Source organism: Salvia splendens, chromosome 9 (genome assembly GCF_004379255.2).
Source record: "Salvia splendens isolate huo1 chromosome 9, SspV2, whole genome shotgun sequence".
In the NCBI taxonomy this organism is placed as follows: Eukaryota; Viridiplantae; Streptophyta; class Magnoliopsida; order Lamiales; family Lamiaceae; genus Salvia; species Salvia splendens.
The window spans coordinates 35,326,151-35,350,983 of NC_056040.1; the positions used below are offsets into that span (position 1 = coordinate 35,326,151).

The following is a 24,833-nucleotide window of genomic DNA, read 5'->3' on the forward strand; positions in this document are numbered from 1 at the left end:
CTTGCGCTAGGAGGACGCTATCATTTAGCATCCGCCCTTTCACAAACCCGCTTTGATTTGGAGAGACAACCTGAGGGAGGAGGGGAGTAAGTCTTCTCCTGAGGATTTTGGTTATGATCTTATTAGTGACATTGCACAAGCTAATGGGGCGGTAGTCGCTCCACGAGTCCGGGGCTAGCTTCTTCGGGATAAGTACGATGCTCGTGGCCGTGACGCTTCGGGGGAGGAAGGTCCCCCTAAAAAATTGCTGGATTGCGGCAACAACATCCATCCCAATAGAATCCCAACATGATTGATATAAGGTGGCAGTGAAGCCATCCGGTCCTGGGGCACTGTCTCCGGAAATGTCAAAAACGGATGTTTTCACTTCCTCGGCATTTGGTGGATCCGGTAGGGCATCCACCTCGGGTGATGGAGGGAGGCGTTGGATCAAGCTCAGATCCGGCTCCAAGAACGTGAGAGGCCCTGGGGCAAGTAGGTTTTGGAAGAATTCCACCGCCGAGTTTCTAATCTCCAAGTCATTCGAGAGTTCTCTCCCCCCTACATTAATCTTGTGAATGCGCATCCGTAATCTCTTTTGTTTAACCCAGCTTTGATAGAATTTGGTATTCTTATCGCCTTCCGCTAGCCATCTAAGCGTCGCCTTTTGTCGCCAAAAGTCCTCCTCCATCTTGAGGAGCCGGATATACATGGCAATACATCTGTTGACTTCGGCCATATTCACTGGGGAGGGCCTCTCCTCAAAGCCCGCTTGGGCAGCCACAATTTTTTCCTCCAAGGCCCGAAGGTTGTTATGAATGTTCCCGAAAACTGCCTTGTTCCACTCATTAAAGGTTTTCTTTATTCGTGCAAGTTTGATTTGTAGATTAAGAAGTCCCTCAGCCCCCGTCGGTTGGCTCCAGTCTTCCCGTACCAGGTTCGCGAAACCCTCATGCCTAGTCCACATGTTTTGGAACCGGAACGGTCTGCCCCCATAATAGGTGCATGGGGTTTTACACCGGGCCAGAACGGGGCCATGATCCGAAGATACACGTGGCAAGTTAGTCACCCTAGTCGCTTCGAAGAGCTGTGCCCATGGTTCGTTCACCAAAATTCGATCAAGCCTTTCAAACAGGCCATTCTTGGCCCATGTAAAGGATGAGCCATCAAAGCCCGGATCCAGAACTCTGCAGTCTTCAATAGCTTCCGCAAAATCCACCATGTCGGCTTGTCGGTTAGTGTCACTTCCTACCCTATCACACGTCGAAAGAATGGTGTTGAAGTCTCCCCCAACCATCCAAGGAGTATCTTCCGAAGCCACAGAAATTTCCCTCATTTTGTCCCACAAAAGTACCCTCTCACCCCTTGTGCATTTCGCATATACTGCCGAAATACTAATGTGACCCGTGAGGCGGGGGGACTCAACTCGGCCATGAAGGACCTGCTCCGTGTCACACTCAACACTAAAGCTTGCACCCTCTTCAACAAAAACCCAAATCTTTCCATTTATGTTTGTGCCTTGGAAAACCAGCCCCAAGGCCTTGGAGAACTTGTCCGGGTTTGGCGCCGTGAACGGCTCCATTATTGCAAGAAAATTAACATTATGAGACTTAATTAATCTTTTTAAAACATTTTGGGTGGGCGCGTTCGCGATCCCCCTAACGTTCCAAAACATGAGATTAAATGACATAATTAACAATGGAGTTCGTACCCGGCAGGAGTAACGCCCCCCCTTGAATTTTGGTGCATTGTTGTTCTTGATGAGCGTGACTTGACTCGTCCTCCGTGATTAGCATGGAGGGGCCTTCGGCGTAGGTGTTCGGCTGCCGCTCTACCTCCATGCTCTCTATATCATCGAACTCGTCTCCATCATAGGCTTCATTATCCATGAGTGAATAATATTGGTTCGTGCTCATGGGACCTCCCCTTACACAATCCTCACGATTTTCCATTGAGGATGGTCGGGCCGGGCCCCTCGCACCATGCTTTAACGGGCCAGTCGCCCCACTACGCCCATGCACACCCATGCCCTCGGCACTAGGAGAGACGTCCCTTCGGGGATAGTGGAAAGGGAGGAATCCTGTCCGATGCTTGGAAGGAGTCCAACCTTGTTTTCCTCCTTTCTCTTGTTGCTCACCCTCTTCCGGGTCGATAGGTTCGAGGAGTTTGCCTAGAATGTCCTGCCCCATCAGGTCGACTTCCACGGCATCGCTTACCCTCGAGTCATTGTTGTGTTGATCCCCGGAATTTTTTCCTCTTCTTTGAGATCTCCATTCCTTACCATTCAAAAAGGTTTTTGGGGTATCTTGTGCCCCTTGCTTTTCATTCTCGTATTGCGGTTGTTCGGGAGGGATGGTGTTGTAGTTTTTCTTGACCGGCCATTCCGTCTTGCCTACCGCATAACACACGTCACTTTTGTGTCCAACGTGTTTGCACTCCCGACAATAAAATGGGATCTTGTCCCATTTAACTTGTTGCACCATCTCACGGCCGCAAATGTCTAAGATGATCTCCTCGATGGGTGGCTTTGATACGTCAATCTCGACGCAAATGCGGGCGAAGGACAGCCTAGATTTGTTTGCCGTGGCCCGATCGATTTGGATCGGTGTGCCCAATAGTTTGCCAATGGCGTAGAGCGCCGCTTGATCAAAAAGGTGTATAGGAAGCCCAATTAAGTTGCACCAAATTGCCGCGATCGGAGACTCACAATAGGCGTCGAAGTCCGGAGACCACTTGAAAACCCTCATGGGGTGACGATCAATAAACCAAATAGGCGTTCCTTTCGGACCTCCAAGGATCTTTGCATAATCGGCAATGTCCTCACATTGAATAAGAATATGTTTAGCATTAAGATACTTCCAAGAAAAGTCTCGGCTCAATTTAATATTTTCAAGCGCCTTTTGAATTTGATGTGAGGCCGGGATAGAGTGAGAGAACTTACCGACGATGGCGTGTCCAAGGCTTGTAGCCAATTTTTGAATCTCCGCGCCCGAGAAGTAGATCGCCGGAACACCATTGGATGTTGTTGCAAATCCGATGTTTTGGATGGACTCCGGGTCAAAAGCTTGCGGACCATCTGTTCGTGTCGTTCCTCGGACCATGTCCGCCATAGAGATTGGCTTCGTGGCTTGTCGTACGGCGGGGTCAATGCCGGCTCGATGGCTGCTCCATGCACCTCCTTCTTTGGGCGGGGTCTCGCTCTCGGCCCCATCTTGTTGGCCTCGTAGCATGTTCCCATTGACACTCGGGGTATTGGCTCCAATTGTCGATCCCACCAAAGTGTCGGTTCTAGTTACCCCAAGGTCGGCGCCATTTGCCCGAGCCTTTGTCCGAACCTCCCCGGTACTTGACTGGTCGGCTTCGAAGTTGTTTCAGAGCTTCCGGGTTCTCCCACGCTCGAGAGGAGGGAAATCATCGATGGGTGGATTGTAGGTAATCATCAAGACGTCCGAGACTTGTTCATTTGGCGAAATGAGGAGGGGTTGAGGCCCCCCAGCCGAGTAGGCCACCTCCGGCTGTTTTCCGGCGAGGAGAGGTTGTGCCGCCATGAGATCCATCGACTCCGCCGCATCCAAGGAAGCAATGAGCATGAGGTTGTCGTGTGTTGGCTGCAAGGGATGTGCAACGGTCAAGTCCTCACGTGAGTGGGTGGGTTGGAAAAGGACCAAGTCTCTTTCTAAAAGTGGTTTTGTACCTGTATCCATTTGAGGTAATTTGACTTTCTCTCCATCCAAGGACATGTGGGCATCACATGGGAGTGTCTTGTCTGTTTGTGTTGGTCGTGGGGGATGAGCATCACCTTGGCCGACGAGTGTGGAGACTCCGTCGGGGGTCTGGTCGGAATCCGGCGATGGCGTATCCTCTCCTTGTCCGGCAAGGTCGTCAGCCATACGAACGTTGAGATCCCCTTTATCATAAAGGTTCGGGATGACCGGAGAGGGATCCACCTTACCGTTTGGGTTCTTGGGGTCGGAGCTAGCCTCTTCTCCAAAGGAAAGCTTCTTTCGGAGCTGCTTATCTTCCGGGAGGGGTTATAGAATGAACCTTTTACGTCCATCTCCTTTAGCGGGTGGAGCCGGTGTGCACATCCGGCCTTTACCCCGGAGTTTAGAGGCTTTGAGTTTCATCTTCAAGCTCGGCGATTTAGGGAGGGAGTCCTCCCCCGACCGGAATATCATTTGCTGGTCCGTGATGAGCTGGGGTGCCTCGGAGTCTGGCTCGGGGTCCGGAGGATGGTTCGGCATGGAGATGACACCAAAAGCTCGACTCGCGTCGATGATGAGTGGGAGGGAGGCAGCAAGGTCGTCGTGGGGGGGGAGCGAAGGGATGTAGGAGGGATGTAGGTGGTCGACGGTGTTGAAGAGTGAGGGTGGCGGGGTTGAAATTCTGGCAAGACAATCCGGGACAGCGGCGGGAGTTAGGGTGAGGGGATTGTTAGAGAGAAGGAAGAGCGCCCCAGCAGAACGGCATGGCTGAAAGAAGGAACAGGACCTTATTTAACATGGTCCGATCGATGATGAGTTATGCACGGCTACCTACTTCGTTTTGGGGACATGCCTTGCTTTCTGCAAGCCATATTTTAGACAATTTACCGTCAAAATCCGTACCTACTACTCCTTATGAGTTGTGGACTGGGCGCAAGCCCAATCTAGCACATATCAAGATTTGGGGTTGCCCGACTCATGTATTGGAAAAGGATCCAACTAAGCTAGGATCAAGGACGGATGTATGTTTGTTTTTAGGGTACCTAGAGGAACGAAAGCTCATGAATTCTTTAGTCTCCAAGATAAGAAAGTTATTGTGAGCACTCACGCCACATTCTTAAAGGAAGACTATGTAATGAATCATAAACCCAGCAGTGAAGTGGTGATTCCAACCGCCGCCATGACCACCAGATTCAAGAAGAACCGCAAGAAGCGCGGCCATGTGAGCGCTGGCCATGGTAGAATCGGCAAGCACAGGAAGCATCCCGGGGGTCGCGGAAACGCCGGAGGAATGCATCACCATCGCATCCTCTTCGACAAGTACCATACTGGCTACTTCGGCAAGGTTGGTATGCGCTACTTTCATCGCCTGCGCAACAAGTTCCACTGCCCCACTGTCAACATCGACCGCCTCTGGTCGCTGGTGCCGCAAGAGGTCAAGGACAAGGCGTCCAAGGACAACGCGCCTCTCATTGACGTCACGCAGTTCGGCTACTTCAAGGTCCTCGGCAAGGGATTGCTTCCGGAGGGTAAGCCGGTCCTTCTCAAGGCTAAGCTCGTCTCCAAGAACGCCGAGAAGAAGATCAAGGAAGCGGGCGGCGCCATCGTGCTCACTGCTTGAATTAGGGTTTTGTTTTTTAATTTTGCTTTTGAATGAATTTATCATTTTATACTCTAATTGGATGCTTTCGTGTTTTGAATATTGGATCGCATTTATAAGATTTTGAGATATTCCAGAAAAAAATAATAAAAACCTAGCAGTGAAGTGGCTCTTGATGAACTAACTTCTGTCACAAATTCCATTAACCAAGAACGAGTACCAAGTGTACAAACAATTCCAGAAACTTCAACTTCTATTCCAAGAATTATAGTGCCGCGCCGCAGTGGGAGGGTCTCACATGAGCCCGAAAGATACATTGGTTTGGGGGAATCTATGGATCACTCCTTAGACAGCAATGTATTAGATCCCTGGAACTTTGCGGAAGCGCAGGCAGATGTCGATCATTGCGAATGGGTGAAAGCAATGGATTCGGTCGGAACTACAATCTATGATAGACAAAGACGTCTACGATTTGTCCGTCCTACCCGAAGGCTGTACTGCCATTGGGAGCAAGTGGATATATAAACGTAAATGTGGACCCGATGGACGAGTTAAAGTCTTCAAGGCAAGAAGACTAGTTGGCTAAGGGGTATACCCAAAAGGAAGGTGTCGATTACGATGAGACTTTCTCCCCAGTGGCCATGCTCAAATCGATCCAGATACTATTGTCTATAGCAGCTTATATGGATTGGGATGTATGGCAGATGGACGTTAAGACTGCGTTTCTAAATGGCGGTCTTGAGGAGACCATCTACATGGAACAACCCGAAGGTTATGCCATAAAGGGCAAGGAACACATGCTTTGGAAGCTTAAGAAGGCCATTTATGGCCTTAAGCAAGCATCTAGATCATGGAACCAGTGTTTCGATCAAACTGTTTGCAAGTTTGGATACGAAAAATGCCCAAGTGAAAGATGTGTGTACAAGAAGGTTGAAAAGGGGAATGTAGTGTTCTTAGTTTTATATGTAGATGACATTCTTCTAATTGGAAACAATAAAAAGATGTTGTCATCAGTACGAACATGGTTGTCAAACCAGTTCGAGTGTGAAGCAGAAATGCATCTACTTCAGGATATGTGTTCACCTTAGGATGTGTTGGATCATGTTGGTTCTCGGTGCTAATCAATGGTGCCCCCGTGGGATTCTTTAAATCAACACGAGGGCTTAGACAATGAGATCCCATATCGCCAACTCTTTTTGTTCTAGCGGCGGATTACTTATCAAGAGCCCTTGACAAGCTGATCCAGGGGCAAAGAGATATGACCTTTAGAGCCACTCGAAGGTGCATGGAGATCAGCCTCCTAGCGTATGCCGATGATATCATCATTTTCGATGAGATCCACACCTCTCAGGCGGCTCCGCACTTGTCTCGATGAGTATGCTAACGTTTCAGGACAATAAATCAACCTATCAAAGAGCAATTTTTACATTGCCGAATGCCATGAAAAGAGCGCTAGCCTTATCCAAACCGAGGGTGGTTTCTCAAAAGGTACCTTCCCTTTCCTTTATCTAGGCGTACCTATCTATAAAGGAGTCAAAAGGACGGACATGTTTATGTTCCTTCGGGAAAAGATTGCAGCACGAATTTCTGGGTGGGCCCACCGACACCTATCTTTCGGTGGAAGGCTCACCCTTATCAAGAGCACCCTTAAGGTGGTGCCAATTCATGTTTTTCAGGCAATAGAACCAACGGCCGATTCTCTCAAAGGCCTTGACCAACAGTTGGCTCGATTCTTCTGGGGTGCTACAAATGATAAAAAGAGGACACATTGGATTGGGTGGGATCAAATCTGCCGGCCAACTGCCGAGGGTGGGCTTGGTATACGCAAATTCAAAGAGGTCCTCCGAACCTTCAATATCAAGTTATGGTGGAGATTTCGGGAACAGAGTTCTGTATGGGCCCGGTACATGAAAGCTAAGTACTGTTTCAAAGAGTCACCTTTGGTGGCTAGAATTATGGGAAGACATAGCCCGACGTGGAAAAGGCTCTTGAGAGTGCGTGATCAGGCGAATCCCCACATTAGATGGGTGGTAGGTCAGGGTGAGATCTATTTTTGGGATGATATTTGGCTTGGAAACACCCGTCTCAGGAACCATAGTCTCGATGACAGAGGGGCAGCGCAAACAAGGGTTGCGGACTTCATAAGGGATGGCACTTGGGATGAAGCTAAACTCAGGTTACTACAATACCAGGCCGGGTTGCCACAGAGGGTGATCACACAAATATTAGACACGCCAATTGTGGTTGGGGAGTTGGACATCCCGAGATGGTCCCTCTCTCGGCTAGGGGACTTCTCGGTGGCCACAACTTGGGAGACATTCCGAACAAGAGGACCGAGAATTCAAGGCCTTGAGGAGATATGGTTGGCCGGCCTCACAAAGTCAATTGCAATCTTCAACTGGAGGCTTCTGTCAAACCGAATTCCGGTCGACTCCAAACTTCAATGGCGAAATATTGAAATGGCATCAAAATGCCAATGCTGCCCTCAAAGGCCGAACACGGAGTCCCTCCAACACCTCTTCATCCAAGGCTGGGAGGCAACCATTGTATGGAGAGAATTTGAAGGATGGTTTGAAGGTTCGCCCCCACACATCCGGATCAATGATACTATACCGGAACGGCTGGAAGTGTGGTCTCGAAGATCGCACCAACCGGGCATGAAACATATTAGTCGGGTCCTGCCATATCTCATCTTTTGGTTCATATGGGCAGAACGTAACTGAAGCCATCAAAAACACAACTCCCTATTGTTCCCGCCTTGTAACACCGTTGCCAACCACCGCCGCCCTCTTCAACTCAAGGTCTTCACCCTCGCTTCCCTCCCCTCCACTCCGACCACAACCCACGGCCTTCTATCAACCCTCACGACCCTAAACGCTGCCGGCCTCTGCCTTTGTGTCGGATCTTACACCGTCACCTCCGCTTCCCCCCGACCACGCTGGTGACTTGGCACACACTCGGCCATGCCGGACCATCCGCCGGTGCTCGAGGAACCTCGTACCATCTCGGACCAGCGCATGGTCTTTCGGTCGGCCGAGGACTCCATCCCTAATCCTCCGAGCAAGAAGATGAAACAAAAAGCCACAAAACTCAAAATGAGGAAAAGTACGCCAGCTCCTCCAACTAGAGGAAGTGGTCGGAAAAGGTTTGTTCTTTCACCCCTTCCGGAGGACAAACAACCTTGGAAGAGGCTCGAGTTCGGGTCGGAATACTCGTCCCCACCCGGGAGCCCTAAGTGCAAAGGGACCATCTTTCCGGCGAGCCCGCCGAGTGATCAAGGGGACAACGGCCGGCGGGATGAAGTAGAAAGTGCTTCGGGCACCAAGGAATGCCAATTGGCCATTGCCAATGCGGTCCTATCGACCATGGCCTCCAAAAATCAAAATTCCGACCAGGTTGCCGGTGCGGCCACTGGCGACGACCATGCCGTCGAAGAGGAGGACGTGACCCCTCCGGATCATGACAAACCTAAAGTACATGCGGCAGCAAAAGCAAAAGACTCATTGGAAGTAGTGGAAGTCAACTTACCCGAATTGGAAGTGGGAACAAAAACTCTTTTCGAAAGTGGCTTGGCGCCTTGCGCACTTGAAATGTCACGTGATGTCCTAGCCGTTGGAGGGCTAATGCAGCCAAAAACTACCCATCTCCTACACCTCGCAGCCTTAGATTTGGCCGACAAGCTAGACACCATGACCGCCCAACCACTTCTCGACGCCGGCCAGCCGGAGGATGCGTACATGGCCGATGGGTCTCACTACTCTTCCCTTCCGGAGTCCGACCAAGCCTTGCTTGCACCTACGGGGCCTTTCATCCCCTCCTTTGAGGAGTTTCCCCCTCTAGCGAGAGGACGGACCTTAAAACTTCGAGACACGTTCGAGGCTGGCGCGGCAAAGTTGACGGCTTTTGTGGCTTGGTCGAGGCCGGAGCCGCCTGGTCTGGCACAGCGTGCGGAGGCGAATGTGAACCTGGCCGGAAGGGAAGCTCACAGGGGTGCGGCCACCAAGGTTGGGGCCGAGGGTCATACGGCCACCCCGACACCACCTACCAACCCGATGGTGGGTGAAGCTCCGACTAGTTCCGTCACGGCTATCCAGGACCAGCCGATGGCCATGAGTGACCTATCCCACGAGGCCGCGACACGAGGGCCGATGGTCGCTAGCCGAGAAGGGGGGCCGAAGTTCCCTCGGGTACCTCTAGTAGGCCGAAATCGATGGCGGAGTTACTTAAGGGTTCTCCCGAACCCAATGGTGCTCAAGTCTTCGTGCCGGAACAGATCCAAAACATTGGTTTTGCCTCCATGTCCAATGGAGTTCCGGCCATCTACTTCTCTGGGGCTGAAACACAAAAGCTTGCTGATGGCATGGGGCACGCCATCGTGGGTAAGTTTTCACATTCTATTCCTGCGGGCCATCAAATTCAAAAAACTCTAGATAACATTAAATTCCGGTGTGGCTTCAATTGGAAATACATTAATGCTAAACATATCCTTATCCAATGCGAGGATTTGGCGGATTATGCCCGGCTTCTCGGAGGCCCAAAGGGAACACCCGTTTGCCCTCATTTGTATTGAGATTGACATCACCAAACCGCCCCCTAAAGAGATAATCCTTGACTTGTGCGGCCGCGAGTTGGTGCAACAAGTCCGGTGGGATAAGATCCCATCCTATTGCCAAGAGTGTAAACATGTTGGCCATGCAAGTGATGTGTGCTATGCGATGGGCAAAAAGGAAAGGTCGCCGAAACGAAATTACAATATCAACCCGCCAAAGAAGGCAAACCCCGAAGGCCACGGTATGAAGGGCATGCAAGATGCGGTGAGGCATAATCCTAACTCCAATGAAGGGAACCGGCAAGTGAGGAATAAGGGCAATGCCCGGAATCGTCCTAACAACAATTCAAATGGAGAGGAGGAAAGGGATACAACTTGGGATGGTCCGGACATTATGGGTGGAACCCAAGGAGGGAATGCTTCGCCCCCCGGAACATTCAAAGTGGGCCTCAAGCGCGGGGGAGGGGAAAAAGGGAACCCAACACCCCCAACCACCGAGCCACCTTCACCAATTCATGGAGATATGGATGCGGAATGGGAGTACACCAAGGCGAGCCGATCGGTGTCCCCGCCTACACGAGGGAGTGCGAGAGGGGGCGCACGCCATGCAATGACTAGGGGGCGTGGTTTCTTCTCAAGTAAGAATCACATGAGCACTAACCAATACTACTCCCTCATGGCGAATGGAGAATTTGATGTCGACAATTGTGGGGAAGCGGACGACTCGGCCATGGACATGCAAGTGGGGACCGAGAGGATTGGAGACGGCTCTCCACTTGACGATGCCGAGGAGCACGCAACGAACAAAGAGCAACATCTCATTGAATATCAAGGAGGGACTTCGTCTCCTTCGGGTACGCATCCTACTTGTTAATGATGTCTTACAATATCATGTTTTGGAACATGAGGGGAATCGCAAATGCGTCAACCCAAAACGTTTTGAAAAGGCTAATTAAATCTCATAATGTTTTATTCCTTGCAATAATGGAACCACTCAAACACCGGATCCGGACCGGTTCTCCAAGGCCCTGGGGCTGTCTTACAGTGGATCGAACATGACCGAAAAATTCTGGTTGTTTGCGGAAGAGGGATCCACTTTTGATATTGATTGTGATTCGGAACAAATCCTACATGGGCGTCTCAAGTCCCACCGCATTTCTAGGCCGCTGGCCATTTCGGCCGTGTATGCCAACTGCACAAGATCCGAAAGACACCTCCTGTGGGATAAGATGAGAGAGATTGCTGGGCCCCTCGAAGGATCACCATGGATTATCGGTGGAGACTTCAACACCATCCTATCTCACCGAGATAGGGTTGGGAGCGACACCAACCGGCAAGCCGAGATGGTCGACTTCGCGGAGGCAATTGAAGACTGTAGGCTCCTTGATCCGGGTTTGATTGGGCGGAATTCACATGGGCCAAAAACGACCTCTTTGAAAGATTGGATAGAGTGCTTGTTAGTGAGGGTTGGGCTAAGGCCTTCGAAGCTACTCGGGTTACGAACCTCCCTCGGGTTGCTTCGGACCTCGAGCCGGTCCTTGTAAGATGTAAGACTCTGAACACTACCATCGGAGGCAAGGCATTCCGATTCCAGAATATGTGGATCCGACATGGGGGGTTCATGGCTGTAGAGCAAAATGCATGGGAGGAGAGTACGGGGGCGAGTGGACTCCTAAATATTCAAATCAAACATGCTAGAGTGAAAAGAGCCCTAAAGGCGTGGAACAAAGAAGTTTTTGGGAACCTCCATGCCAACCTTAAGGAAAAGGAGGAAGGAATTACCGTGGCCCAATCCATCTTCGAGGCAAGGCCAACACCGGAAAATAGGACAATGATCAATAAATACATTGCCGAGTACATCATGTTGCTGAAAATGGAAGAGGATTTTTGGCGGCAAAATCGCAAATTGTAAGTTAGAGAGAGACGCTCTCCCTTCTCTCTAGAATCCCCCACCACTGTCGACGGTCCCCCTCACGCCCCCGCTCCACCAGCCACCCACCATCCTCCCGACCTCGGATTCTCACCAACCAACCACTCCCTTGGCTAAGGCACGAACAAAGCTCCGGAGCGGCTGGTGACTCGACTCATTCTCTCGATCATGCCGGAGCGCCTGCCGGATCCCCCCCCGGAGTCAGAAGAACCGCGCACCATCTCGGACCAGCTAATGGTCCTCCGGCCGGCCGAGGACCCTCTCTCGGACCAGCCAATGAATTTCACGTCGGAGGAGTCTTCCTCCATAATTTTTCCCTGCAGGAAAGTGGCGAGGAAAACTTTGAAAATGAAGGTGAAGGCACGGAAAAGTACACCAGCCCCTCCCATCAAAGGCACTGGTCGGAAAAGGTTCGTACCCTCACCGATGCCGGAGGACAAGCAACTTAGGAAGAAGATTGATTTCGGGGCCGAAGGGAGCTCGCCGGTCGGAAGCCCAAAATGCAAAGGCCCCATCTTCCCGACGTCGATGGAGCCCTCCCCTAATCTCAACGGTGAAGATGAAGCTAAGATTAATGAAGAACTTGCCGGCGCCAGAACTGTTGACAACGCTCCGGCCGACGACCTTGCGGCCGGCGCAAACGCGGGGACTGGTGACGGAGGAGAGCACAACCCCCCACATGATGGCTGCTCGGAGAGAGATGGCTCTAGCATGGGTCAAAAGGCCTGGGTGGACGCGCTAGTCAACTTGCCCGAAATGGGCACAACAACAAAATCACTTTCCGAAAGTTCCTTGGCGCCTTGCCACTTCGGAACACCACGTGATGCTGGCCCCAATGCATCCGTTGAGCCCCCAAAACAACAAAAATCTAGCTCCTTTTTGCAGCAACCCAACTTTCCCGAATTGGCTTGGAGACCAAAACCTCCTTCCGAAAGTGGGCTAACTCCTTTCCGTCCCAAGAGCTCACGTGAGACGATTGTCGTGGAGGCCCCAACGCAACCAACAAAGGCCGAAATCATCCACTTAGCCGCCTTGGACTCGGCGGAGATGCTAGACACATTGGTTGCGCAACCTCTCATTACGGCCGGCCACAATCCACTGGAGTTCCCCCTAAACCCTTCGGGATGCATGCAAAGTGTCACACACACACCTCGGGATGGAAATGGACCCTCTCTTGAGGACTTTCCCCCTCTCGAACGAGGACGAACTAGCAAGCTCCGAGCTACGTTTGAGGCTAGTTCGGAACATTATTGTGCGGAGTTCGGCCAGCCGCGACCGAAGTCGAACCCTAACGTCTACCGAGAAAAGCCTTTTATCGAGACGATGAACAAGGCCACGCCTAGTGCCGAGATGGTTGCAGTGACAAGAGACACACCAACACCCAACGATACGCCTATGGATGATGCCGAACAGACCCTCACCGAGAAGGATAAAGTCGAGAAGATCCACACCGAGAAAGAAAAAGCCGAAAAGCCGAGAATGGAAAAGCCGAGAAGGGCACACAACGGCAACGTAGGTGCCGAGAAGATCCACACCGAGAATGGAGAAGCCGAACTCAACAATCCGAAGAGAAATGGAAACACACCTAAGTCCGCGACGGATGCCGCAACACAAGGGCTGAATGTAGTTAATCAACTTGGGGGGGGTAGAAGCTACACTGGGGCCCTCGCCGTGGCCGAAATCGATGGCGGACTTGCTTAGGGGTACCCCGTCGGGCTCGGCGAGTAACACTCTACAAGGCCGGGGTGAAGGCGCCGCAAGCCACCCCGGTCGGCCGAAAACGATGGCGGACATGCTCAAAGGCTCGACTGACCCTACCGGCCCCCAAGCCTTTGAACCGGATAAGCTCCAGAACATTGGATTTGCTTCAGTGTCCGACGGCATCCCGGCCATTTACTTCTCCGGAGCGGAAACTCAAAAGCTTGCTGAGAGCATGGGACACGCCATTGTGGGTAAGTTTTCTCACTCTATCCCTACGGGACTGCAAATCCAAAAGACCCTCGACAATATTAAACTTCGGTGTGGATTTAGTTGGAAGTACATTAATGCTAAACATATTCTCATTCAATGCGAGGACTTGGCGGACTATGCCCGAATCCTTGGAGGCCCAAGGGGTACGCCCGTTTGGCTCATTGACCGACACCCGATGAGGGTCTTCAAATGGTCCCCGGACTTTGATGCTTACTGCGAGTCCCCCATTGCGGCAATCTGGTGCAACCTAATTGGCCTCCCCATTCACCTTTTCGACCAATCCGCCTTATTCGCCATCGGCAAGCTTCTCGGCAATCCAATACAAATTGATCGAGCCACGGCAAACAAGACTCGGCTTTCATTTGCCCGAATCTGCGTCGAGATAGACATCACAAAACCACCTACCGAAGAGATAATCCTCGATCTTGGTGGGCGAGAAACGGTGCAGCGAGTCCGATGGGACAAGATACCATCATATTGCCGAGAATGCAAACATGTCGGCCATGCAAGTGAGGTGTGCTATGCGACGGGCAAGAAGGAACGGCCGCCAAAGAGAAACTACCACAACGGCCCGCCAAAACAGCCACAACCCGAGAGACAGACCGAGAAGGGGAAGCAAGATATGGGGAAGAATGCCTCCAGCTCCAACGAATGGAAACATCAGGGGAAGAAGCAAGGCAAGGCCGGTGATCGACCAAACAATAACAAAACAAATGGGGAGGACTCCGGTGATATTTCCTGGGAGGGACCGAACTCCAAGGGTGACTCTACTTTGGGGAGCGGACCGAGCTCCGGAACTCAGAATGCCGGGCTTATTGCCGGGATCGAGACTGGGAAATCCCCACCGAACCGGGGGAATCCATTGCATCCCACCACCGAACCACCAACACCACGTGGGAACATGGACGTGGAGTGGGGCTCCCCCATTGCGAGGAGCTTGGTCTCACCAGTTCGGCGAGGGAATCCGAGAGGAGGCGCGCGCCATGCTTTGACAAGGGGGCGTGGGTTCTTCTCGGCAAAGAACCACATGAGCACTAACCAATATTATACTCTCATGGAGAACGGAGAATTTGATGTTGAGAATTGTGGGGATGCGGACGAAGACCTTATGGAATTGCATGTGGGGGCCGAGAAGTTAGGAGGCAACAGTTCGGCCGAGGACGCCGAGGAGGTCGCTCCGAACAAAGAGCAACACCGTACTGACTATCAAGGAGGGCCTTCAACCTCTTTGGGTACGCACCCTTCTTGTTAATAATGTCGTACAATCTCATGTTTTGGAACGTGAGGGGGATCGCGAATGCGCCCACTCAAAACGTTCTGAAAAGACTAATTGGTTGTCATAATGTTTTATTTCTTGCAATAATGGAACCGCTCACACAACCGGACCCGGACCGTTTCTCTAAGGCCTTGGGGCTGTCCTTCATTGGTTCGAACATGAACGAGAAGATTTGGATGTTTGCGGAAGAGGGGTCCACTTTTGATATTGAGGTTGACTCGGAACAAATTCTCCACGGGTACCTCAAATCCCACCGCCTTGCTAGGCCGGTGGCCATCTCAGCCGTGTACGCCAAATGTACAAGGGCTGAAAGACATCACCTATGGGACAAGATGAGAGAGATTGCCGGGCCTCTTGAGGGAACACCTTGGATCATCGGTGGCGATTTCAACACCATGCTATCTCATCAAGACAGAGTTGGAAGTGATACCAACCGGCAAGCCGAGATGGTAGATTTTGCGGAGGCAACGGAAGATTGTAGGCTGCTTGACCCTGGTTTTGATGGAGCGGCATTCACTTGGGCCAAGAATGGCCTTTTTGAAAGGTTGGATAGAGTGCTTGTCAGCGAGGATTGGACTAAGACCTTCGAGGCTACTCGGGTTACGAACCTCCCCCGGATTGCCTCGGACCATGGACCAATTCTTGTCAGGTGCACGAAGATGAACACATCCGCTGGAGCCAAGGCTTTCAGGTTCCAGAACATGTGGATCCGACATGAAGGATTCATGGCCGTAGTGCAAAAAGCATGGGAGGAGCCCACGGGGGCGGGTGGAATCCTAAACATTCAAATCAAGCAGGCCAGAGTTAAAAAGGCCCTTAAGGAGTGGAACAAAGAGGTTTTTGGAAACATTCATGCTAATCTAAAAGAAAAGGAGGAAGAAATTGCTTTGGCCCAATCTTGTTTCGAAGCAAGGCCGACCCCGGATCACAGGACAGCGATCAACAAACACATTGCCGAGTACATCCTTTTGCTGAAAATGGAAGAAGATTTTTGGCGACAGAAGGCAGCTCTGAGGTGGCTTGCCGAGGGAGACAAAAATACCCGGTTCTACCAAAGCTGGGTGAAACAAAAGAGGGTTCGTCTCCGCATCCATTCAATACGTGTCAATGGGCAGGAGCTCACCGAGGAAGCCGAGATTAAAAAGTCCGCAGTGGAGTTCTTCCAACAACTCCTTGCCCCCAATAATCCGACACTTGAAGATCCAGACCTCGACCTAATCCAGCAGGTCCACTCAGCCGAGCAGTTCGCTGACATCGCAGATGCTCCAAGTGCGGACGAGGTCAGGAGTGCCACCTTTTGCATTTCCGGAGATAGTGCACCCGGACCCGACGGCTTCTCGGCCACCTTCTATCAAGCCTGCTGGCCTATTGTGGGACCGGAGGTAGTGGACGCAATCAGACAGTTCTTCAGAGGGGCCTTCCTGCCGAGGAGCATCACGGCCACAAGCATAGTCCTTATCCCAAAGAAGGCTTCGCCGGAATCATGGACCGACTACCGACCCATCAGTCTCTGCAATGTTTTAAACAAGATCATTACCAAGGTACTCACCTCTCGACTCTCTCCTTTCCTCCCACAGGTCATCTCCCCAAACCAAAGTGGATTTGTCAAAGGTCGGCTCCTTAACGACAACGCACTTCTGGCTCAAGAGATGTTCCATGAGCTTGCTAGATGCTCCCCAGCGCCTAATGTGGCAGTAAAGATTGACATGGCTAAAGCCTATGATAGGGTCCAATGGCCATTCCTCTTCAAAGTTTTACGCCGTATGGGTTTCCCGGATTCATGGATTTCACTTATGGAGAGGTGTATTGGGTGTTGCTGGTTCTCGGTCCTTGTTAACGGGGCACCCTCGGGCTTCTTTAGATCAACTCGAGGACTTCGGCAAGGAGACCCGATCTCCCCTGCTCTGTTCGTAATCGCGGCGGACTACCTGTCCCGAGCATTAGATAAGCTCATCCTCGGCCAAAAGGACATGACGTTCAAAGCCTCCCGGAGATGCATGGAGATCAGCCATCTAGCCTATGCGGACGACATTATCATCTTCACTCAAGCGGCGGCAAATCCTATGCGCCGGCTAAGAGCCTGTCTCGAAAAATATGAAAGAGTCTCCGGCCAACAAGTCAGCCTCGCCAAGAGTAATTTCTATATTGCCGAGGCCCATGAACACTGGGCAAACTCGATCCAGGCGGAAGGAGGCTTCTCTAGAGGGGCCTTTCCTTTTCTCTATCTCGGTGTCCCTATCTACCGTGGTGTCAAGCGCACGGACATGTTCCTCTTTCTACGGGAAAAGATTGCAAGAAGGATCTCAGGATGGGCACACCGTCACCTATCCTTTGGAGGAAGGCTTACGTTGATTAAGAGCACTCTTGAAGCGATCCCCTTGCACATCTTTCAAGCCGTCGAGCCCACGGCCGGTACCCTCAAGCAACTTGATCAACAAATGGCCCGATTCTTTTGGGGGTCTACGAATGAAAAGAAGCGGACCCATTGGATTGGATGGGAACAAATGTGCCGGCCCACTGATGAAGGAGGCCTTGGGATCCGAAAAACTATGGAGGTCCTCCACGCTTTCAATATCAAACTGTGGTGGCGATTTCGGGAGCAAAACTCCCTTTGGGCAAGATACATGATGGCAAAATATTGCTCCAACTCCACACCGCTCACCTTGAGATTGCCGAGCAGGAGTAGCCCTACGTGGAGAAGGCTCTCAAGAGCATGGCCCCTCGCGCAACCGCACATGAGATGGCTAGTGGGACAAGGGGACATCTACTTCTGGGATGACATTTGGCTTGGCAATAGCCCTCTGAGGGAACTTAGCCTTGATGATAGGGGAAGACCAACCACCCGGGTCTCGGAGTTCATTACAAATGGTGGTTGGGATGTGCCCAAGCTTCAACTCCTTCACAATCAGGCCGGCCTCCCTCAGCATGTTATCGATGGCATCATTAATACACCGATCCTCCATGACGAACAGGATATCCCGAGGTGGAACCTCTCTAAGCATGGGGAATTCACGGTGGCTTCGACATGGGACACACTTCGAGGACGAAACCCGATCATCCATGGTTTGGGGGACGTTTGGAAGGTAGGCCTCACCAACTCAATAGCCATCTTTATCTGGAGGCTTCTCTCCAATCGGGTGCCGGTTGACACGAAACTTCAGTGGCGGGAGATTGAGCTAGCTTCTAAGTGCCAATGCTGCCCCCACAGACCGAACACTGAGTCACTCCAACACCTCTTCATCCAGGGATATGGAGCTCGCAGAGTATGGAGTGAGTTCGACGGCTGGTTCACAGGCCCGTTCCCACGCATCCATATCAATGACACAATCCCTACGAGAATCGAAGTGTGGGCGCGAAGGTGCCAACAGCCGAACAAGAAACATCTTAGCCGAGCCACTCCATACCTCATCCTTTGGTTTATTTGGTCGGAGAGAAACAGGAGCCGCCACCAAGGCACACAGTTTAAACCACAAAACGTGGTATGGCAGGTCCACATGTTCATTCGAAATGCTATGTCTAATGGAAGCTTGAAGCCGAAACATTGGAAGGGAGTTAAACTTGGAATCAATATTCCTCAACAAGCGGCGGCAATCAGGGCGCTACCCCTAGCCATGGCAATCAAATGGAACCCCCCGGATCAGCCGTGGATAAAGCTCAACACGGATGGCTCCTATAATGAAGCGAACGGCAGTACAGGGGCTGGCGGGATTATTCGAGACCACTCGGGTAAGATGCTCGTCGCCGTCAGCACACCCCTTGAAGCCCACTCGGCATTAGAAGCGGAGCTGTTGGCCATGATCCACGGGCTAAATATAGCCAAGGAATACGGCCTACCAATCTGGATTGAGTCAGATGCAGAGCAAGCAATCAGATTGGTCAATGGGACGGGATGGGGGCCGGCACTCGCTCGGCAAGCGGTGGCGCAACTAACCATTCTCAAACGCCAACTCAAATTCCGAGCCACCTTCATACACAGGGAGGGGAACAAAGCGGCGGACTTCCTTGCGAAAATGGGGCTAGTCCAAGACAGTGGCCTACGAATGCACTACAACTCAGCACCGAGAGAACTATTGGACTTGGTTAGATTGGACGAGATGGGAGTGTCGCACATCCGAAACCTAGACGGGGACGGGCATCAAAGTTGATCATGAGACGACGGGAGACAATAGTGACTAGCTTTGTGGTTCATTGTTTTTTGGAAAGGAGTATGATGAGGTCCGAACCTTGTGGGATCGGACCGCATACTACTCTTGATTTTGTTACGGCACACCACTTTTGGGTGTGGCCACGCCTTGTAATTATCTCTTGTGGAAATATAGGGATGAGGGACCCACGAACCCTCCACCGTAGAGGTGTTTGATTAAAAAAAAAAAAAAAAAAAAAAAAAAGGATTTTTGGCGGCAAAAGGCAGCCCTGAGATGGATTGCGAAGGGCGACAAAAATACCCGGTTCTATCAAAGCTGGGTGAAACAAAAAAGAGTTTGCCTACGCATCTACTCGATTCGTGTCAACGGCCAGAAGCTTACTGAGGAGGCCGAAATAAAAAAGTCAGCGGTAGATTTCTACCAACAACTCCTAGCGCCCAGCAACCCGGTTCTAGACGAGCCAGACCTTGACCTTATCCAGCGAGTACACTCAGCTGAGCACTTTCCGGACATCGCAAATGCGCCAGGTGCGGACGAGATCAGGAGCGCCGTTTTCAGCATTTCCGGAGATAGCGCCCCCGGACCCGATGGCTTCTCCGCCACTTTCTCCCAAGCCTGTTGGACTGTTGTGGGGCCGGAGGTGGTGGAAGCAATTGGCCAGTTCTTTAGAGGGGCTTTCCTGCCACGAAGTATTACGGCCACAAGCATTGTCCGCATCCCAAAGAAGGCGTCGCCTGAGTCATGGACCGACTATCGACCCATCAGCCTTTGCAACGTCTTTAACAAGATCATCACCAAGGTACTCACGACTCGACTCTCCCCTTTCCTTCCACAGGTCATCTCCCCAAACCAAAGTGGTTTCGTGACAGGGCGGCTCCTCAATGATAACGCTCTGTTGGCCCAAGAGATGTTCCATGAACTTGCAAGATGCTCCCCAGCACCTAATGTAGCGGTGAAGATCGACATGGCAAAAGCCTATGATAGGATCCAATAGCCTTTCGTTTTCAAGGTGCTTCGGCGAATGGGATTCCCGGACACATGGATCTCACTCATGGAGAGGTGCATAGGCTCGTGTTGGTTCTCGATCCTTGTCAATGGGGTACCTTCAGGATTCTTCAGATCAACACGGGGACTCCGACAAGGTGATCCGATTTCACCTGCGTTGTTTGTAATTGCCGCGGACTACCTGTCTCGAGCCTTGGATAAGCTTATACTTGGCCAAAGGGATATGGTGTTTAAGGCCTCCCGGAGATGCATTGAGGTCAGCCACCTAGCCTATGCGGATGATATTATAATATTCACACAAGCGGCGGCAAGCCCCCTGCGCCGGCTCCGAGCCTGTCTCAAGAACTATGAAATTGTCTCCGGCCAACAAGTCAGCCTCACCAAGAACAACTTCTATATCGCTGAAATCCATGACCATTGGGCACCCTCGATCCAAGCGGAAGGAGGCTTTACTAGGGGCACCTTTCCTTTCCTCTACCTCGGCGTCCCCATCTACCGTGGTGTAAAGCGCACGGACATGTTCCTCTTCCTACGTGAAAAGATTGCAAGAAGGATCTCGGGCTGGGCACACCGGCACTTATCTTTTGGAGGGAGGCTCACGCTAATTAAGAGCACCCTTGAAGCGATCCCCTTACACATCTTCCAAGCCATTGAGCCCACTGCCGGCACCTTAAAACAACTTGATCAACAAATGGCCCGATTCTTTTGGGGATCTATGAGTGAGAGAAAGCGAACCCATTGGATTGGATGGGATCAAATGTGTCGCCCTACCGAGGAAGGAGGTCTCGGGTTTCGGAAAACTTTGGAGGTTTTACGTGCTTTCAACATAAAATTATGGTGGCGCTTCTGGGAACAAAACTCCCTTTGGGCAAAATACATGATGGCAAAATATTGCTCCATCTCCACACCACTTACCTTGAGAACGCCGAGCAGGAGTAGCCCTACATGGAGGAGGCTCTCTAGAGCTTGGACTCTCGCGCAACCGTACATGAGGTGGCTTGTGGGGCAAGGGAATATCTACTTCTGGGATGACATCTGGCTTGGCAACAGCCCACTCAGGGACCTCAGCCTTGATGATAGGAGAAGGCCAACCACCCGGGTCTCGGAGTTCATTACAAATGGCACTTGGGATGAACCCAAGCCCCGACTCCTGTACGATCAAGCCGGCATCCCACAACATATTATTGATCGCATCCTCAGCACCCCGATACTCCAAGACGAACAGGATATCCCACGGTGGACCCTCTCTGAGCACGGGGAATTCACGGTAGCATCGACGTGGGACACACTCCGAGGGCGGAACCCGATCGTTCAAGGCCTGAGTGATGTTTGGCAGGCGGGCCTCACTAAGTCAATAGCCATCTTCATCTGGAGGCTTCTTTCCAATCGGGTGCCAGTCGACACAAAACTTCAGTGGCGGGAGATTGAACTTGCCTCCAAGTGCCAATGTTGCCCTCTTCGACCGAATATTGAGTCCCTCCAACACCTCTTCATTCAGGGTTACGGAGCTCGCAGAGTATGGAATGAGTTTGATTCGTGGTTTGATGGGGTGACCCCCCGCCTCTCAATCAATGACACAATCCCAACGAGAATTGAAACTTGGATGCGAAGATATCACCAACCGAACAAGAAGCACCTTAGCCGAGCCATCCCCTACCTCATCTTGTGGTTCATCTGGGCGGAAAGAAACAAGAGCCGGCACCAAGACACGAGGTTCAATCCGCACAATGTGGTATGGCAGATCCACATGTTCATCCTGAACTCCATGGCCAACGGGAACTTGAAGCCGAAGCATTGGCGAGGGGTCAAACTTAGAATCAACATCCCACAACAAGTGGAACCAGCTAGGGCGCAGCCGCTAGCCATGGCAATCAAATGGGACCCCCCGGACCACCCTTGGATTAAACTAAACACGGATGGCTCTTTCAATGAAGTGACCAACAAAGCAGGGGGGGAGGAATCATTCGGGACAGCTCGGGCAACATGCTGGTGGCGTTTAGCACGCCCCTTGAAGCACACTCGGCTCTGGAGGCTGAGCGGACGGCCATGATCCATGGGCTGCGCTTAGCCAAGGATCTTGACTTACCAATCTGGATCGAATCAGATGCCGAGCAAGCCATTAATCTGGTCAATGGAGCAGGGTGGGGGCCGGCTCTAGCTCGGCAAGCAGTGGCGCAATTGATCCTGCTCAAGCGCCAACTTAAATTCTGAGCCACCTTCATACACCGGGAGGGGAACAAAGCGGCGGATTTCCTTGCGAGAATGTGCCTAAGGCTTGATAGCGGTCGACAATTGGATCATAATTCTGCATCAAGAGACCACATGGACTTCGTCCGCTTGGAACGAACGGGTGTTCCAAACATTCGAACCCTAGATGGGGACGTATACTAGAGTCGGTTACTCGGAGATGGAAGATCATAGAGCCTTTGGTTTGTTTAATTGCACTTTTGAAGGGAGTAGGATGGGGTCCGAGTCGTGTGGAGTCGGACCGCTTTCTACTCTTGCCTTTGCTATGGCACACCACTTTTGGTTGTGGCCACGTTCTGTAATCCCCCTTTTTGATATATAGGGATGAGGGACCCACGAACCCTCCACCGTAATGGTGTTTAAAAAAAAAACGTAACCGAAGCCGTCATGAACAGGTACAATTTAAACCTACCAATGTGATTTGGCAAGTCCAAATGTTCATAAGGACTCTAGAGAGAGATGCTCCTCCTTCTCTCTAGCAATCTCATCTCCGTTTGATAACTCGGTCCTCCCCACCCAAGGGTTTCCTTCACCCACCGTCTCCCAACACCTCTCGTCGTCAACCTCCACCCCGGTGCGTCATCCCTATCTCTCGCGAGACCAGCCATCCGTGTCCGCCTCTCGGCCGGCCATGCCGGATCCAACCTCGAGCCCCATCCCGGCCCCGCCGGACCCCGACACGGCAAGTACTATCCCGGACCAGCTCATGGTCTTCCACTCGAATGATGCCTCAATCCCGAAGCTTTCGGCCAAAGATCTGAAAATGAAGAGTAAGAAGAGCCGGGTTAGCGCGAGAAAGAGCACACCGGCTCCCCCACCAAAGGTCATGGTCGGAAAAGGTTCGTGCCTTCACCACTCCTGGAGGACAAGCAACTTCGGAAGAAACTCACCTTCGGATCGGATGATAGCCCCGTCATTGAGGCCGCCGATATGAGCTCCGACCATGACAATCTAAGTTGTATGTCACTCTCGTTCCCATCTTGTCCCAATGACGGCTTGGAAGCAAAAGGACCGGAAAACCACCATTTGGCCCACACTCCTCCGGAAGGAAACCACATGGAGCCGGTGGCCCTTGCGATCTTGCCGGCAGGTGCACCGGACCCCCCCTCCGACCAAGGTCCCGCCTGTATGAGACGACCGTTGGGGAAGGTGACGCCATGCTCACTTGCGTACCCCAAGAGGGTGTGGCTGAACCATGTGCTCCAAAAAGTACCTTGGAGAGTGGGTTAGTCAACTTACCCGAAATGTGCATAGAACCAAAAGACCTTTCCGAAAGCGCCTTTGTCCCTTACCAACAAGAGAAACCATGTGAAGACTCGTGCCACCCCCTCCCAATGCAGCAAATGAAGCCAAAGAGGAATGATATTTTGCAAGTACTCTCTTTGGAGGCGGCGAAAATCCTTGATTCCGCGGCGGCACAACCCCTCCTCGCCGGCCCGCCGCCGGAAACCGCCTTCCGGTCAATGGAAACCCCACTCCTCCTTGAATACCAAAAAGAGATCACTCCCCCCAACCTCTTACTTGCTGATGGCCCCACCCTCTCCACTTCCCTCCACTTGAGCGAGGGAGAACTAGGAAAATCCGGGACAACTTTGAAAACGGCGCGTCGGGTGATGGGGTGAGGCTGGCTTGGCCAAAAGACAGGATGGAATCCAACTCCGTGCGGGCCACGATGGCTCTCGTGGCCCCGACCATGACCTCGACAAGCTCCGAACGGCCCAACGCCACCTTGGGGACCCCTTGGGACAAATTTACCCCAATGCATGTAGATGGTTTGGCCGTAGGACCTCAAGGGGATGGCTCAAGTGGAAACCACCCCCCAACGAGATCATTAGGCCGATGAATCACACTCAAGGGCGAGAAAGCGGGGCGGCCGAGAAGGTACCCATCAAGCCGATTTCTATGGCCGACATGGTTCGAGGGTCCCCGAACCCCGAAGGTCCGCAAGCCTTCCTCCCAGAGAACATCCAAAACATTGGGTTTGCCACCACATCTAACGGCATCCCGACCATCTACTTCTCCGGGGCGGAGATTCAAAAGTTGGCTACAAACCTAGGTCACGCCATCGTCGGTAAGTTCTCCCACTCAATTCCGTCATCACATCAAATTCAAAAGGCCTTGGATAACATTAAATTCAGTCGGGGTTTCACTTGGAAATTTATTAATGCAAAACATGTTTTTGTGTAATTTGAGGATATGGCGGACTATGCACGGCTCCTTAGTGGCCCTAAAGGTACTCCAGTGTGGTTCATCGACCGACATCCGATGAGAGTCTTTAAATGGACACCCGATTTTGATGCGTATTGTGAATCCCCAATCGCGGCGATTTGGTGCAATTTAATTGGCCTCCCAATTCATCTCTTTGATCAATCGGCCCTTTTTGCCATCGGAAAGCCCCTAGGGACACCTATTCAAGTGGATCATGCC

The 24,833-nt window shown here is 51.8% G+C and overlaps 1 protein-coding gene across 1 annotated transcript; it reads left to right on the top strand.

Annotated features, from left to right (window-relative positions):
- Positions 1 to 4,863: 4,863 nt before the first annotated feature.
- On the top strand, positions 4,864 to 5,304 carry LOC121747611 (60S ribosomal protein L27a-3-like). The gene has a single exon (XM_042141679.1). It carries the CDS (start codon positions 4,864 to 4,866, stop codon positions 5,302 to 5,304), a length of 441 nt encoding a protein of 146 aa, XP_041997613.1.
- Positions 5,305 to 24,833: the final 19,529 nt, after the last annotated feature.

Coding starts and splice junctions, on each gene's coding strand:
- LOC121747611 (XM_042141679.1), top strand. CDS start 4,864: ATGACCACCAGATTCAAGAAGAACCGCAAGAAGCGCGGCCATGTGAGC.